The 17,208-nt window shown below is 32.2% G+C and overlaps 5 protein-coding genes across 11 annotated transcripts; 2 read left to right on the forward strand and 3 right to left on the reverse strand.

Annotated features, from left to right (window-relative positions):
* The first annotated feature begins 132 nt into the window (after nt 1-132).
* On the forward strand, nt 133-5,237 carry LOC143209866 (putative ATP-dependent RNA helicase DHX57). The gene is made up of 12 exons (XM_076426125.1): nt 133-369; nt 601-739; nt 829-1,013; nt 1,081-1,544; nt 1,645-2,162; nt 2,234-2,541; nt 2,603-3,092; nt 3,163-3,545; nt 3,622-3,743; nt 3,817-4,136; nt 4,222-4,836; nt 4,922-5,237. Exons 1-12 carry the CDS (start codon nt 299-301, stop codon nt 5,063-5,065), a joined length of 3,759 nt encoding a protein of 1,252 aa, XP_076282240.1. The 5' UTR covers nt 133-298; the 3' UTR covers nt 5,066-5,237.
* Nucleotides 5,238-5,746: 509 nt separating this feature from the next.
* Nucleotides 5,747-8,412, forward strand: LOC143209872 (uncharacterized). The gene is made up of 6 exons (XM_076426132.1): nt 5,747-6,328; nt 6,413-6,665; nt 6,745-6,868; nt 7,147-7,415; nt 7,516-7,664; nt 7,773-8,412. Exons 1-6 carry the CDS (start codon nt 5,929-5,931, stop codon nt 8,324-8,326), a joined length of 1,749 nt encoding a protein of 582 aa, XP_076282247.1. The 5' UTR covers nt 5,747-5,928; the 3' UTR covers nt 8,327-8,412.
* A 113-nt stretch (nt 8,413-8,525) lies between these two features.
* Nucleotides 8,526-9,854, reverse strand: Rfk (Riboflavin kinase). 2 transcript variants are annotated; one of them, XM_076426160.1, is made up of 5 exons: nt 9,606-9,854; nt 9,253-9,401; nt 9,069-9,171; nt 8,874-8,985; nt 8,526-8,773 (listed from the first exon to the last, which is right to left on the reverse strand). In XM_076426160.1, the coding sequence occupies exons 1-4, from the start codon at nt 9,691-9,693 to the stop codon at nt 8,882-8,884; spliced, it is 444 nt and encodes a 147-aa protein (XP_076282275.1). In that variant the 5' UTR covers nt 9,694-9,854; the 3' UTR covers nt 8,526-8,773; nt 8,874-8,881. The 2 variants fall into 2 exon arrangements, with proteins under 2 accessions (XP_076282275.1, XP_076282274.1); XM_076426159.1 differs by lacking the exon at nt 8,526-8,773 and having other exon boundaries at nt 8,783-8,985; nt 9,606-9,853.
* Nucleotides 9,855-10,453: 599 nt separating this feature from the next.
* On the reverse strand, nt 10,454-13,242 carry LOC143209879 (3-oxoacyl-[acyl-carrier-protein] reductase FabG). Of its 6 annotated transcripts, none has more exons than XM_076426148.1 (5): nt 11,944-12,118; nt 11,748-11,849; nt 11,237-11,553; nt 10,966-11,167; nt 10,454-10,848 (listed from the first exon to the last, which is right to left on the reverse strand). In XM_076426148.1, exons 3-5 carry the CDS (start codon nt 11,551-11,553, stop codon nt 10,606-10,608), a joined length of 762 nt encoding a protein of 253 aa, XP_076282263.1. In that variant the 5' UTR covers nt 11,748-11,849; nt 11,944-12,118; the 3' UTR covers nt 10,454-10,605. The 6 variants fall into 6 exon arrangements, with proteins under 6 accessions (XP_076282263.1, XP_076282265.1, XP_076282261.1 ...); XM_076426150.1 differs by having other exon boundaries at nt 11,708-11,849; XM_076426146.1 differs by lacking the exons at nt 11,748-11,849; nt 11,944-12,118 and adding an exon at nt 12,798-13,242.
* An 88-nt stretch (nt 13,243-13,330) lies between these two features.
* Nucleotides 13,331-17,144, reverse strand: LOC143209868 (tetratricopeptide repeat protein 27-like). Its single transcript, XM_076426128.1, has 8 exons — nt 16,810-17,144; nt 15,844-16,699; nt 15,700-15,766; nt 15,300-15,632; nt 15,048-15,221; nt 14,802-14,954; nt 14,548-14,709; nt 13,331-14,064 (listed from the first exon to the last, which is right to left on the reverse strand). Exons 1-8 carry the CDS (start codon nt 16,886-16,888, stop codon nt 13,501-13,503), a joined length of 2,388 nt encoding a protein of 795 aa, XP_076282243.1. The 5' UTR covers nt 16,889-17,144; the 3' UTR covers nt 13,331-13,500.
* Nucleotides 17,145-17,208: the final 64 nt, after the last annotated feature.

Here is a 17,208-nt window from a genome sequence, read left to right on the forward strand (position 1 = left end):
AGAGAATTACGACTCATCTGCCTCAGTTTTTTGAGGGAAGTCGGCACACCTGTATAATGCACCGTGACTTGGACCATATCGGAACACTGATTGTATGTAGTTTACACACACCAAATGGTTTACACCTTCTAGTATATATATATAGTTCATGATTTGCAACTGTCACTGCGAGATGCACGTTACATGTATGAGAATTGAGAATCATAACCTGTCTTTTGTAAATGTTTCAGAATATAAGTATACATAATAATATTTTGTAAACTAATTTATATACAAGCTTAATTATTATTTTAACACAATGGACCATAATAGTATTGAATTGATGAAAGACATTACGTTCGAAGGAAAAAATGTTGGTAAAAGTGTCACGTAAGTTGGATATACATATAACCATTTCTGAATTGAAATAAAAACGTAATATGTACACTATTAAACAATTAATATATAACGAAAAAATTTTTTTCTAAATAAAAAATCTTAACAATAGAATCAGTGTTAAATGTAGTATATATATCTATACTATATGAAACAATCGTTTTATTAACATTTATTGTGTTTAAATAATTATGTTATATAATAAATTGATATTTTTGTGAACAGGAGTTCATCGAGTAAGAACAAATCTAAATCTGAAAGTCCTCGTATTCCAAGCAAGCTTAAAGTTGAGCTACAAACATTAAGGATATCAGAAGAATCAGAACGACAACTCTATGATACATTAAAACATATTTATGGCTCTGTATGTAATATAAACATTTTTATTAATCTATTATATTGTACTTTATATGTTAAACTATACGATTAGAAAATAACATAGATTCTCAACAGAGTTTTAAACTTTCTGATGCATCAGAATTTGAAAATAAGAAATCAAATTTGGAGAAACAATACTGGGTAGAAAGGGGTAATTTGGTTATTAAAGGAATAGTGGATTATTCCTCTAAGGATATCACACCTAAAACTGAGGAACAAATTACTAGGCAATTTGCAATAGTTAAGTTGGAAAGTTATGGGTAAATACAAACAATATAATACAATCAAGAAATTAATATACATTACAATCAATTATATTGCTTCTAGTTTTCATCAATCGCATTGCGTAGAAGCATTAATATATACAAAAGGTGATATGGGAAAAGCTCTAGAAATATTATTTTCTAAATATTATCTGGTTGAAAATACTGTAGAAAATAAAGCATCTAACAATGCTGATACAACGGACTTCCTAGAAATACGGCAAGACGAAAAAGAGGCACTTGAATCTATTTACGAAGAAATGTTTACAGAGAAAATAAAGAACCAAATTTGGACTGTGCAAGTTAGATTAGATTATTTAGTGAGGAACGATGAAATCGAGCAAGAAATAAGACAGATTAAGTTACAACACGAAAAGGAAAAGGAGAAGAAAGAAGTTTGCAAATTATTTATCAATAAAAAATGTAAATTTGGAAAGAAGTGTAGATTTTTGCATCAACAACCGCAGGTATTAAAAATGCCTGAGAGAGAGGATCCACAATTTACATTAGAAATAAGATTTCCTGAAGGTATTACATGAAATCAAATAAATCATGTGACTGAAATGTAAAATTTATGTTATGTTATGTTTCCGCTATTAAAAGGCACTGTATTTTTATATTTCATTAGGTTGTAAATATCCATACGAACCGCCATTTTTCTACTTTTATAAAAATGATGGTACGTTTTCGAGTATACATTGTTTAAGAGTAGGAAGAAGATTATATAATGAAGCATTATCGTTAGCCGAGGACGGCACTCCATCTATTTTTTCTATAATATCTCTTTTGGAAAATGAATATGAAATGAAAACATATTTAGAAGAAAATAAAGAACAATTTCTAGATCAAAATGATATACTTTTTCCAAAACCATTAGAGATTGATGGTGACCTTGCTACGCATCATGAACTAGGCTCTACCAATAGAAGAAATAGAAATAACATTACATCTGAAGAGATAATAAAAACGGATGATTTAATACATGAAAATTTCATGGAAAAACAAGATAGTCCCAAATATAAAAGAATGAAAGAAATTAGAAGAAAATTGCCAGCATGGTCTAAAATGGATAATATTTTAGAAACGGTACAGGAACATCAAGTTACCATAATCTCCGGTGAAACAGGATGTGGTAAAAGTACACAGGTAATTAAAATTATTTATGTTGTGTTTTAATTCGAACTTGAAAACGTCTTAACATATTTGATATATTTTAGGTGCCACAATTTTTGTTAGACGATTGGATTATAAATAGACCTAACTCAAGAGAGCATGTTAATGTAATATGTACACAACCTCGAAGAATAAGTGCAGTGGGAGTAGCAGAAAGAGTTGCATTGGAAAGAGATGAACGGATAGGTGACACAGTAGGATACCAAATAAGATTGGAAAGCAAGATGTCTAATAAAACCCGATTAACATTTTGCACAACTGGAATTTTATTACAAAGATTATCCATGAATCCAGATTTAACTGATGTAACTCATGTTATTGTCGATGAAGTTCATGAAAGAAGTGCAGAGAGGTCAGTTATTTATTCTGTTAACTTGTTCCTGTGCACTTAAACATTACAATTTTTCATTTAGTGACTTCCTATTGATGCTCCTAAAGGAATTGTTACGTAAAAGATCAAACCTGAAAATAATACTTATGAGCGCAACGCTTAAAGCAGAAGCCTTTTCCTCTTACTTTCGAGAAGCTCCTATTTTACATATTCCAGGAAAAACGTTTCCTGTGGAGCACATCTTTTTGGAAGATATGTTTGAATGGATGAATTATGTATTTGAAGAGAATTCAAAATACACGCGCAAAATTAAAGGTGACTGGGAACAGTTGCAAATAGAGTTAGAAACTGCTGAAGTTGAAGGCGTTTCCAGCGCTGCAGTTAAAGAATCGATTCAAGACGAAAATTTGTCGTTAATGCAAATCGTTGGTAGATATCACAATTATAGTAGACAAACGCATAAAAACTTGTACATTATGGACCACGACAAAATTAATTTTGAGCTTATAGAGACGATATTAGAATGGATTATTTTTGGATTACACGATTATCCTAAAACAGGTTCTATCTTAGTAAGCACATTCTACTATTCTTTAAAAAAAATAGTCAAATCGTATACTGTATTTAACATTTACATTTCAGGTATTTTTACCAGGATTTGCTGAAATCATTTTCTTGAAAAATCAGTTAAATGACAATAAAAATCTTTCACCAAAGACTGGAAAGTTTATTATTCTGCCATTGCATTCAAGTTTATCCAACGAGGAACAGAATTTGGTGTTCAAAAAAGTTGGAGATGTTCGAAAAATCGTACTGAGCACAAACTTAGCTGAAACGTCTATCACTATAGACGATTGTGTTTTTGTAATTGATAGTGGAAAAATGAAGGAAACTAGATTCAATGCTAGCCAGAATATGGAGAGTTTGGAAACATGTTGGGTATCGCAAGCAAATGCATTGCAAAGAAAAGGTCGTGCTGGACGTGTAATGCCTGGAGTATGCATTCATTTGTACACCTCATATAAGTATGTGTAGTTGTTTAATATTAGTTGATGTTCAATGGCCTATAATTATAAAAATTTGTAATATTTTATTTTCCAGATTTAAATATCATTTTTCAGCACAACCGGTACCTGAAATATTACGAATTCCTTTGGAACCCTTACTTTTACGTATTCAACTGATACATAAAGGAATGAAGGTAGACTCGCATCAAATTTTAGGTAATAGCAGTTATTACTTTTATCTATTCGTGTTTCTATCGTGTAAAGAGTTACAATGTAAAATATTTTTTAGGCAAACTGTTAGAACCGCCAACAACTGCAAATATTCAGAGCGCCATTAAACGTTTACAAGATGTCGGAGCATTCAATTCTGAATGTACATTAACTCCGTTAGGCCATCATCTTGCTGCGCTGCCTGTAGACGTGCGAATTGGAAAATTAATACTGTTTGGAGCCATTTTTTGCTGCCTTGATTCCGCCCTTACCATTGCAGCATGTTTGTCGCACAAAACTCCATTTACCATACCATTTGAGAAGCGACACGAAATAGATGCCAAAAAAGAATTTTTCACAGCCAATTCTGATCATTTAACTGTACTTAAAGCATATAAGGTAAATGTTTAATATTAGTGTATACTAATATAAATATAAAACAGATTTACAATTACAGTAATTTTTTTTTCAATTTGTTTCATAGAAATGGTTGGAAGCATGTACACGCAGTAATTATGGAGGCCAAGCTTTTGCTAATGAGAACTACTTATCCGTACGCACGTTGTACACTTTAGCAGATATAAAGTATCAGTTTTTAGAGTTATTGGTCTCCATTGGTTTTGTTCCTATTAATTTACCCAAACGACAACCAAATGTTGACAAAGTCTTAGAAATAACTGGTTGCGAACTAAATGTCAATAATGATAATTACAAACTTCTCCAAGGTTTACTTTGCGCTGCTCTTTATCCTAATGTTGTGAAAGTTTTCACACCAGAAAAATCCTTCCAACTACAATCTGCTGGAGCAGTTCCGGTGCAACCAAAGCCAGAAGAACTTAAATTTCAAACAAAGAGTGATGGTTTTGTCAGTATTCATCCATCATCCGTTAATTTCCACATTGGTCACTTCTCTAGTCCGTATTTAGTATTTCAAGAAAAAATTAAGACGAGTAAAGTATTTATCAAAGAAATCACAATGGTGCCAATCTTACTGCTGATTTTATTTTCCGGCTATGACTTGAATATAGAACTACATAACGGGCTATCTATTGTATCCTTAGAAGATGGTTGGATTTTACTCAGTGTCGAATCTCATAGGGTAAGGTCAATAATATTTTTAAATATTATGATACACTTTATCAACATTGTTTATTTGTGTGTGAATTTATACGAATATTGTTTAGATTGGTCAACTATTACAACGAATGAGGAAAGAATTGGTCCAGTTATTGGAAGAAAAAATGAAGGATCCACTTTTAAATCTTCTAAATCATCAAAATGGAAAAAAAATTATACAAACAATTGTGAACGTAGTAACAAAAGATTAGAATAGATTTTAGAGATTAAAACTCCCGTTCCCGGAGTGTGTACGTGCGTGAGTGCGTAAGTGCAGTGTGAAGTGTGCATGCGTGTTGCTGTTCGAGACGTCGAGTAGCCAAAACTCGTTTATAAACTACATACTGTAATATAGTGTTTTGTAAATAAATTAATCATTCATTATACGTGTCATCGTTCCGTTACCCATACGTTTTTCAATTGTTTCACCTTAATATTAAATTAGGTAACTCATTTATAATTTTATAGATTCGCAGGAAGTAATTGTATTTGCTTGTATAATAAGAAAAAATATTTTTTAACTGAATATTTAGATAAATATAAATTTTGTATTTGCATTAAATATAAATTTTATTCGAAGATGTCAGTTCCTCCTCTCTGATAATATTTAAAAGCAGCATTTAGGGGAGTATGCATATACATAGTGAGATTATAATACATCGTGTATACAATAATTATATAAATATTAATTTTGTTTTGTTACGTTCAATAATAATCGTAAAATATTTGAGAGGGATAACTAATTCAAGATAATGTCAGCTACTCTCTGAGAATGTTGAAAAGTAGCATTTATTTAGGGGAGTATGCATAATTAGTGGGATTATCATAATATCATACGATACATAGTATATATACAACTGGTATACAAAACTTTACACGCATGCGTAGTGGATAGTGGATCCATAAAATCCGGTAATACACGTGGTTGCATTGAAACATGGTCATTTATTCATGGTAGAATTGCATGTAGAAAATATTTTGTTCGGTTATTGTTATTCGTCTTAAATTGAAAATTATATGTAAAAACTATCAATGTTGAAAATTTCCATTTAAACAAAATAATATAAGAATCACAATGGAAACAGACGAGGTTATAGTAGAGAATGTTATGGAAAGTGTTCCATACGCAGAACCTAATGAACAAGTGTCAAGTGATAAAGAAAACGATGGTAAATCAACTATCATTGAAAGTACGACAATGATGCAGAATGAAAATGACAGAAATAATGATTTTGAAGTAAATCAAGCCGGTATTAACTGTGATAAATCTTTGATTGAGAATAATACAATCGATAAACAAAGTTGTAATACTGCAAATGATGTAAATGGCCAAAAAAAATCATGTACTAACAGGAGCATAAATCATAATGAAACAATTATTAATGATGACAATGATAAAAGAGTTACAAGTGATTCGGTAGTCGGAGACTCAAAACAAACAGACAATATTTGTATTATACATGAAAAAAGCAATGGTATACAAGTTTTTAATTATAAATATTATATCTGTAGTGTATTTAACGTAAAAAAATTCTATGGTTTGTTATACTTTTTGACAGGAAATAAACTATCTTCTCTCACATCTATAGCCTTAGAATATGGAAATTCAGATTCAGAAACAGAAAGTTCTTCAAATCTTAATACACAAAACGATGACCATCCTACTGTTGTGAAAGAGGTGCAAATGCAATCTTACAGAATTAATAACGAGTCATCGAGCGAAGAAAGCGATAGCGAAGATGATTCTAGTAGTATTAGTGATTCTTCGGTATTAATTGAATCAGATGATTCGGATAATGATAATACAAATAAGTAAGTTCATAAGCAACATTGTTTTTCTTCAATTTTATACTGATTATGTTTGATATTGTAATTATTTCTTATGTTGTAGATCAAAAGGAAAGAAAAAAACGAATGAACAAAGACATGAATTAAAAAGTGAATTAGACGACTTACCGCCTATTGAAGATTTAAAAATTAGCGTGCCTGAAGTACTATGTGATCCGCTAGGACAGGTATTTTGATTAATTATAACTGTGAATGTTTATGCATTTATGGCTTATAAAAATTTTCAAAAAATGCTGGAGTATTAAATTCAACAGAATTTAGTACAATATTTATTTATATGGGATCTACAAATGCTATTACCAATGAAAATAGAATATTATTTGGTACTACTTTCTTAAAATTCGTCTATAAAAATTGAAAATTGCATAAACATCCGCAGTCTAATTATAACTGTATATTTTAATAATATGTAAATTGATACAGTACATCAAATGTAAAATTTTAGGTTTCGTGGATGGTTGAACAATTAGTAGTAGTCCAGCCAAAGCCAGATAAACCTACTTTAAATTTGGATACCATTTTATTTGTTGATAAAGGAAAAAGGGCATTAGGCAAAATATTCGATGTTTTCGGACAAGTAAAAGAACCCTATTACTGTGTCAGGTTCAACAGTTCAGAGCATATTCAGGAATGCGACATTAAAGTAGGCATGACGGTTTATTATTGTCCAAATACGGAGTATACATCTTTAGTATTTTTGCACGAGTTAATGAAGTAAGTCCAATGTACAATAGTATTCTTTCCTTTTAATATTCAATATGGAATTTCATTTGATACTATTGTATATAACATTTCATGATTTGTACTTTCTCAGAATTAAAGGTATAGATGCAAACGCAGATGAACCCCCAGAATTTTCCGACGATGAGGAAGAACGTGCTTATTATGAGAAATTAAAACAAGCAAAACAAACGTCTAAGACGAACGAAGGAGATGTACCTTTTAAACGAAAACGTGCTTCGAGTAAGTTTTTTTAAATACTAGAGATTCCTATTTCACGTGTCCTTTAAGTACACGTCCAAATTTAGATTCTATTAAATACTCGATGCAAAGTAATATTCACACTTTTAGGTCCCAATTCTGGATGGCAATCGAGTCATCCGTGGAACAGAAATAAACAAAAGAATAGAAAAGGATATTATTCACGAGCAGATCAGAGACAATTGTCTTCCATGCAAGCTGGAAGTCAATTACAGAATCCGTGGGTACATCCATATCAAAATAATTGGTCAAGCACTGCAGGAGGTTTACATTCAGATGGCACTGAATTATATGGATATGGAATTTATCCACCTGCATTACAGTCAATGCAATATGCAAACCCTACTGTAAATACTATGAATCAAAACTTCTATAATTCGCGCGACTATTATAATGAAGATGGAGCAACAACACCTTTAAATCCTAGAATTCCATACAATATGGGCCCAAGAGTTAATCCAGAACATTTGCTCTATCAAAATCGACCAAATTCACCTTCAAGTGTTAGATTTCGAAATGCTCATGCATCTTGGGAACCACAGATGCTGACAAGAATGAATACACCATGGATATCTTTACCACCGCCACCCCCACCTCCACCCCCTCCATCATCATCATCCCCTTCATCACCAGGCACAAGTTAAACACTTCTAATGTTATTAGTCTAATCTTACTGTAACATTATTTTAATGTACAAATGTTGTATTATAAATACAATTTTAAAGAATTACACCTATATCAAAATCGATATGTCATCTTCTAATATATAAAGTAGAAAAGTATGTCTGTATTCTGTATGTTCCGATCGATACGATTCGGTCTGACGATCGCGCGCCGATTACCGAACAGAACCGTTAGATGGTGGCACGGACACAAGGATATTGATAAAAAAAAACAAAAATCGCTAACATAGAGATGCATAGAGAAAATAACTCGGAAAATTGCGTATAAGCTGGTATAAGCGAGATTTTATCGAAATTGCCCACTATGCGCCGCCCGGAGGGCCTGTTTGCGAGGGTGTGCTGTAGGCACGCCACGAGCATCTAGTATTTTGTATATTAAACATTTAGGGTCCATTCCGATTCACGCATGATGCGCATACACTGTATAGTGTAGTATAGGAGTCTCTATGCATACACTATGCATAGTGTATGCGCATCATGCGTGAATCGGAATGCACCCTTAGTTATAGATGTTTATCATTCCTTGAAGAATTTATTATCTTTATATGCATCCAAATGTGGCTGTTGTAATTGTTTCTCAGCTATACTGATATCGTTATTTATTGCTTTAATCAATTCCTCTGAAACAATAAAAACATACTTTATTGAAAATCAAGTCTTATAAATAATATTCACTGAAATGCAAAATAAATAATAATTTCACCTATGGAAGAAAAATCTTGTTCCGGTCGTATGTAGCCCACAAAAATTGCTTTAATTTGTTGTTCGTATAAATCGTTTTCAAATTTATGTAGCATATGAATTTCCTATAAAAATGATCCACGTGTTTGAAATTATATAATGTTAAATAATAATTTGTTTTTAACATTTTTTTTCGAAATTCCTACCACTGTCTTTTTTTCATTTTTGTAAAATGGATTCCAACCAATACTTGCAACCATTTTGTAAACTTCCCCGTTTATGGAAGACCATCCGTAATAAACTCCAGTAGCAAAATCGCTAGGTAAAGTTTCAACGATCTTCTCATCCAAATTCGCTAGAAAAAAGTATTATTACATTATTCTATATGATATTTAACAGTAATACTGGTTTTTATTTTTTCCCGCCAGTATTTAAGACGATTTATGCTGGCATATGATCGTTTAGAACACTTTAGAATGTCAAATCAATTTTTAAGTTTTTCTTCAATGATCAATGTATTTTATAATTTGTTTAGTATAATTTAAATTTCAAAATTTACCTGTCGGTATGCCTAAAGCTTTGGAACCTCTGCCAAAACCTTTTACCACGGAACCGGTTAAAAAATATGGTAAACTTTTAGTACACATAATGTGCTACAGTAGCCACAGTACAGAGTACAGTTGAGTACAGTACAGTACAGTGTCACGTCACTCACGTCTGACAATCTAACCAAATCTAACAATCTGACTCTGACTGACTCTCACTCACAACTGCTCACAACTGTCGACGTAAGAAGTTGAAGTAAATTGAAGAAGACTCTTACTTCATTTTATACGTATACCTAATGACCTAATGTTTCAAGGAGATAGATAAAGCATTGATAATATGACATGACATAAATTCATCTCTTGAATACAACTCAAAATGTAAAATACTGTTCATGCAAAATATATGGTTTGTATGCACCAAATAGTGTGTCTGGAAGGAAAATGATACGGTTACTGTATAATCGATTTTCTAATACAGCAAGTGAAAATTTGTTCCTAAACATAAGATCGTCGCATTGCTTTCAACTTTACATACTTATATTAGAGGTTATTATTGTGTGTGTTAGATATTTTTGCTTTGAAATGAACATCCTTTTTATTCAATGGAAAATGTTACTTTTCTAGCTTTTAACGTAATTTTCATTACACTTATAGATGAATATAATAATCTTCGATTTAATAAATTTTTATTTATGTATTTTCTCTTTCAGTAAAAAAGGAAAAGGTTTTAGTGTATGTTATAAATTTTTATATTTGCCTAATTTTAATAAAAATATATATAAACATTTTACAATCGATTGGTAATTATAACAATACATGTATTAGTACATTATACAAATTCAATAAATAGAAAACGAGGTTCGTTGACAATTTATAGATTTATTGACACACATTATCCTTGCCATGTATTTATAACAATCTTCTTTAATAAAAATATAGTATCTCAGAAACTTTATAAATGTATTAATATTGGAATAAATGTGTTTAAAATAGATCTTATAGGAATGCAAATTAACGAGGGCACATGGCATGTCTGCCACCGTCTACAGGCAAAGTTGCACCTGTGATATAACTGGCATCATCGCTTGCCAGAAATGCTATTGTTTTTGCAACTTCGGTAACGTCTCCTGGTCTACCAAGCGCATGAGTCTTTTTACTATTTTCGAAAAATGCTTCTAACTGTTCTTCCTTCATTCCACTAGTTTTATGAAGATTTGTTTTTATTACTCCAGGATTCACAGCATTCACTCGTACCTGCAAATTTAAATACCAAAAATTATGAAATTTGCATAAAAGCTACTGAAATAAGTGATATCTTTAACACTTATTTATATATGTATTTATGTATCTACATATATGTAGAATACACACCTGTTTTTCTGCAAGCTCAAGGGCAATGCATTTTGTAAACTGATCGATTGCTGCTTTTGTCATGCAATATGATAAAACACCTGGAAACGCTCTTAGTCCACAAACACTTGAAATATTTACAATGTTACCCTTAGTTTTGACTATATGAGGAACAGCTAACATCGTTAAATTGTATATCGCCCGTACATTTATATTAAATATTCTGTAACACATTTGGACATTTTAATGTTGTCTTTAAATAATTTAATGTATAAGAATATTCGATTTATACCTATCATATTGCTCCATTGATGTATTTTCTATGCTTCCAGATTCTAATACACCAGCATTATTAACCAAAACATCTAATCTACCATAATGCTTGATAGTAGCTTCAATGATGTTTTTCGCATCGTCTTCGTTTGTTAATTCTCCAGTTATGATAAGCGGTTTATTGGGTTTACATTTTTCAGCAACCGCATTTAAATTTTCTAAATTACGACCCGTCAGCAACAAAGATGCACCAAGTTGAGATAAATGCATAGCTGTAGCTGCTCCGATACCAGAGCTAGCTCCTGTTATTAATACAACTTTTCCTGAAAAAGCCATCTAAAAAAAATACACCAAATTTTAGCAAAAAGGAACATATAGTTATGAACTGATGTTAATTCAGAAAAAACAAAACTGAACATTGAATTATACTTTTCAGCATAAAGTTAAATTAATTTTTCAATGCTACAATAATTATTGCTGTATAGTGTACCGATCATGTATCGCTATTTTATAATATTTAGAGAGAATACCCTTAATCTTTACAACTTCACGAGTTCTTTCGTTCTTTGCAACTGATACCGTATCTGCTTCGTTTACTCAAACCTGCTTAGCTCTAACTGGCGAAATTTCAACTGTAGACGATATTATATATGTATGTTAGTCGTTCATATATTAAATAGTCGGCATTTTCTATTGCGAATAGGTTATGGAAATATTGTAGCTTACATAAGCAGTCAGATAATGTCAATTTTAAATTCAAGGGTGTTGACAGCAAAGTACGAATTTGTACGAATACACGAATTGATTCTGTTTGTTAAAAAGCCATGATAAAAAGAGACAGTATTTTGCAATAAATACAGATTCTATTATCTAAGTTTATCAGAATGTCAATAAGTATCCAACAGACGTGCAAATAAGAATTTATCTGTTCTTTGCTTAAATAAATAGAGATACTGCTCCACCACTACAAGTACAAGAATTTGTACCAATTTGTACCGTGCACGTTATTGGAAAGATGACTACCAATGACTACCGAGCCGGTACAAAGGTAACAGATCCTACTTTTTCATAATTTGATTCGCTGACATGTCACTTCAAGCTGTAGTAAACTGATGTGAACCAATCAGATTCCTCTTTCCCCTGTGCCTTCGCGTTATTGAAACTTGAAACGTGTTCGTGTGAAAGTCATATATTCGACCCAGCGCAGGTTGAAGCGGTAATTTTTGTATTATCGAGAAATAAGAATGCGCATCCCGCACCTTTGCAATCCTGGAAGTAACTTTTATGCGTTGAATTTTATTTTACTGACAATGAGGCTAAAATCGTCGCGCATGCGCGAGAAATCTTGCACAATATTGCACAAATATCTCACCACTGGTAACACGACTAACACGTGCGGTGCTCAGTTGGTAATCTTCGTCGATAATATACATCAATTCAAAAAAACTTCGGCCGGCTACCACGGACACATGGAAATTTCTAGACACATTATCGACTGTATTCACCCAATCAACGATCAGAACATGCGTAAGCGAGCTCCGTGTATCTGTGGTGGTAAGGATAAGTTTTCTTGAACCTACCTGTATACGTATTTTACGTGGAGGTCGACCAAAAGGGTATCCAGCTTCCCGTAATCGACTTCGTACGGTACTGGGACACACTTGCAAATCGAGATTCGCTGCAACGCTCGACGCACTTTGAGAAGGATTTTGATTCATTTCTCTAATTATAGCATGATCTTCCTGTGTCGTTGTTTTACGCGCTCTTCCTGCATTATAAAGCCGTCTATCTACGAGACCCTCTTCCCCTCTTTCACGATAACTTTTTATGTATTTTCTGACAGTTCTTTCACTGCACTTCATTATAGTCGCAATGTTCGTGCTGGGAAACCCAGCTTTATAAAGGCCAATTATTTGGCCTTTTATTGCGGCACGTTTTTGCCGCACCACTTCCATTTTTGCAAAAATGGAAAAATAGCTCAGAAATAGCGTTCCACCACGACAAATGCAGGCAACATGTTTATAAGAGACGACTGGAGACGACCCCTTTTACGATAGATGGCAGAATAACGACCGGTCACGTGGCGGTTCGTTTAAATTACGGGATTGGATGAGGAATGAATTATGTGCGTAGATTTATTGTACTTCATTTTGTAAATTTCAAAGGAACTTTCTTCATAGATGCATTTGTAGTTGTGGAATATTTTTTAATTATAGATGTATATACAATATGTTACATTCAACGACGTTAGTATAAATTGTGTTATAAATGTACGAAAAATATTTACATTGTTAATTTTAGTTTTTCTAGATCATTTACCACTGTACTTAAACATTCGTCAACCTTTTGCGAGAGTGTTAATATTTTCTCATTATTCCATTGTTGATCTTTCACTTTCTTCGCAACTCCTTGAAGAGATAATTTTGCACTTGCCAATAACGTTCGCTTTTTCTTGGCGTCACAGTTGGTAGCGCATTGTAAATACATTTCTGTTAAAATACAGCACAATTGTAGTACATTATTAGTTGATTCTTCTTCCTGAAACCATTTAGTATTTGAAACAGCAGCACGGTGAGCTTGCCGTAAATACTGTGCCGCTTTCTCATAGTCAGTATCTGATTTCTTAAGAGCTGTAAGCTGTCCGTACATTCTCCAAATATCGGAATTATTAAGTACAACAGAACTAATCCTTCCAAACAACTCTAAAGCTTTTGGAAGTAATCTTTGCGCCGGATTCCCATCGGAATCGTTAAGATTGTTCAATATGGCGCGAGTTAATATGTCAAGGACTTGAACGTCTAAATGATTTTTCTGGAGATCCAAAATACGATGATAACAATGTATCACCTATAAAAATAAAACATTAGCGTTGACATATTTATACCTTAAAGTTTTAAAGTAATAAATGTCATTATTGGACTGCAGAGATCTTTATGCATTTATAGCAAAATTGAGTACATTAAATTTAAAATTGTTGGAAAATTTGAAAAATTGAAGATGTCAATATATGATTTTCTGCTCTATTAAAGTAATTAAGAGAAGAAATAACATTCAATTTAGTTTCTATTTCTTGCAATCGATGCAGATAATTTCTATTTTTCATAAAGATCCACAGTCTAGTCATTATTATTATAAAAGGTTTCCCAATAAGAGCTGCTGAATGTTTTTGGTGGCTATTTCGCCGACATTGTATTTCATGTATAATTGTAACCGATCGCAATATATGTTACAATAAAGATGTTCAAAATTTTCCAAATCTAAATGTGTTTTATCGAAAAGAAACCATTAGGTAGGTCTTATTGAGAAACCCTTTATATATTCTGGACGTACCTCTGAGAAGTGTCCTAAGTCTATGCTAACAACCATTAAATTATCCCAAACTTGCCAATGGTCATAACTGCATTTTATAGCATCATGGAGAGACTTCCATGCTTTTTCTTTATCGCCTAATTTTATATAAGCTTTTGCTAAATTGTTCCAGGCCTCAAATGTCTATAATTTATATGTGTAACATGTGAATATATAACTATAAATATATTATACATATGTATAGCAGTTTACAAATACAATAAAATTATACAAACCGACTGTTCTAAAGCACAGTAACGCCTATATGCGGTAGCTGCCAATTTCCAATCTTCAATTTGTAAAGCAGCGTATCCGAGTCTTATCCAAACGGTTTCTTGAATATTATTTAATTCACCTGACAATTTTAAATGTGGTATAGCTTCTCTGTACTAAAAAATAAAAGTTATTCTATGCATTTAATGGTTTCATTATGGCACATATGTATTAAAAGAAGTTTTCTTAGTAATCAAATGTGCACAAACATTCTTTTTTGCAAAATAAAACATTCCCCAATGTCTTTGAGCACGACTGCTTCTTTTGTTTGATAATTCCCATGCTGTTTCATAATGACTGCTATCTTGCGTCGCATCACCTAACAAACACCATAAGTGGACTGTAGGTTTCTTAGATATTTCCTGGCGGATAATCTCCGCTGCCTAGAATTGTTAGATAAATATTTAGACAATATTTATTGAAGCAGTGTACCAATATATAACGTAAATTCAAAGATATACTTTGTGTTTCAATTCCAACATATTGTGACAGTTGATGACATCTTCCCATAATTCTAGCTTTAAGAAAACATCTAGAGCTCCTTTTACCAATCCAAGACTGATCATAACACGCGCCCATGTTTCTTCTAAAGTCCAAATAGGCTTGAGGCCACTTGCAAAGAATAAATCAATTCTATATGCAACAGGAACTTTTGTGTCCTTTATCTCCTGTAGTAAATATTCTAATTGCATCATGGATCGTTCAACAGCTCTATGATCAGCAGATTCTAACATACAACGACGATAGAGAGACACCACTTTTAAGGCCCAATTCTTTGTACTATTTATTACAGCCTGTTAAATAAGACATTTTAGATGTTCATAATTTAAGATTGCCGGCACATATGCTAATAGTACTTACTGTTAAATAGGGTTTAATTTCTTCATCTGTTAACTTATCCTTCGGTTGCGACAACTGCAATTGAACACTGTTCAAAGTAAGATTTACAAAGCATATGTATTTTGTATAAATATGATCTGATAAAGTAAAAAAATACAATCTTACAGTTTTGCTAGTATGACAGCTTCCTCCATTGCTCCAATTTCAGGATGTTCTATATTCTTTGAATAGTCAATCTGTTCTAATCGAACATCGTCATTTAAGTCAAGCGATTTTGGTAGATTTTTACAATGTCTAAAGGGAAATGGACTTTTCGCTGCGTCTATTTTTAAATATAGCTGAGCTTTCTCTTCTTGTTGATGTTTTGTACGTTTACCTAAAACACCTTCCAAGTTTAAATCCAATTTTGTTACTTTCTGAGCAGATTCAACATACTTTTCTGAATCTTTTATTCTCCTATAATAAAAATAAAATTGTGCAGCTTCTGTAGAAAATAACGTGGTGAAGTACTCATCCTGTAATATATATGATTCCTGGATTTTTTCAATTAATTGTTGCATCTCATTAAATAGTATAGCAGAGGCTTCATTTAAAACAACTTGATGTACAAAAGTTGCTCTAAATAACCACCAATTAGAACTATTGTAACATTCTGTTATGGATTTATTGGAAAATATAATCTTGGAAAAGTAAAGCAGCTCTGGCTTTTTTATATTCGAGTTACACTCGTCGTGCAAAGATAAATGTTTCAGAGCATCGCCTTCTTGAGTTTTCAACCATTCAACATCGTCATCATCTTTTGGTCCTGTCCAATTACATTGGATAAAATGGAACAAAGAAGCTATACCCACACAAAGCCAAGCATCAAGTGAAATAACTTCATTTTCTATGCCACTGTGTATCGTTTCATGAAAATCATTGTCATTAGATGATTTCATGTAATTTAATAACAATTCGTTGTCTATTACATTTTTAAATCGGCCGTTTAATATATCCACTACATTCTGTGGTATCCTATAGTCTGAAATAAGAGGAATTTATAATAGAAAAATCTTTCGTATTTCCAAATAATGGAGTATAACCTAACATTTTAAATTATTATATCCGTATAATTTAAAATTTCCTACTTACCTTCATTACCAGCTGAATTTGTTAATAGAAGATATTCAAATTCCTCTCTCGGTATATATTCCAAATTTGAATAATCCATTGCGAAAGTGCTACTAGAATCCACGTGGAGAATGTCGGTGCGAAAATGTCACTTCGAATTAGGCATATATATATGTTTCTTTGAGTGAAGAGATCGATCTTTTGAATCGATTCTCCACACATCGATTTTTTGCCGGAGAATCATAATATATATATATTCTTTTAGCGGAATCAGTACACATCTTTCATCGAAATAAAAAATGGGGATGTTTTGAAACAAACACAGTAAAACATTTGACAAAAATCGTAAATACCTAATTTGTTTTTTATAAAAAGACTAGGGGGCAGCACTATTCCGGGGACATATCGTAGCGGATATAT

The sequence above is a fragment of the Lasioglossum baleicum genome, chromosome 6 (assembly GCF_051020765.1).
Source record: "Lasioglossum baleicum chromosome 6, iyLasBale1, whole genome shotgun sequence".
In the NCBI taxonomy this organism is placed as follows: Eukaryota; Metazoa; Arthropoda; class Insecta; order Hymenoptera; family Halictidae; genus Lasioglossum; species Lasioglossum baleicum.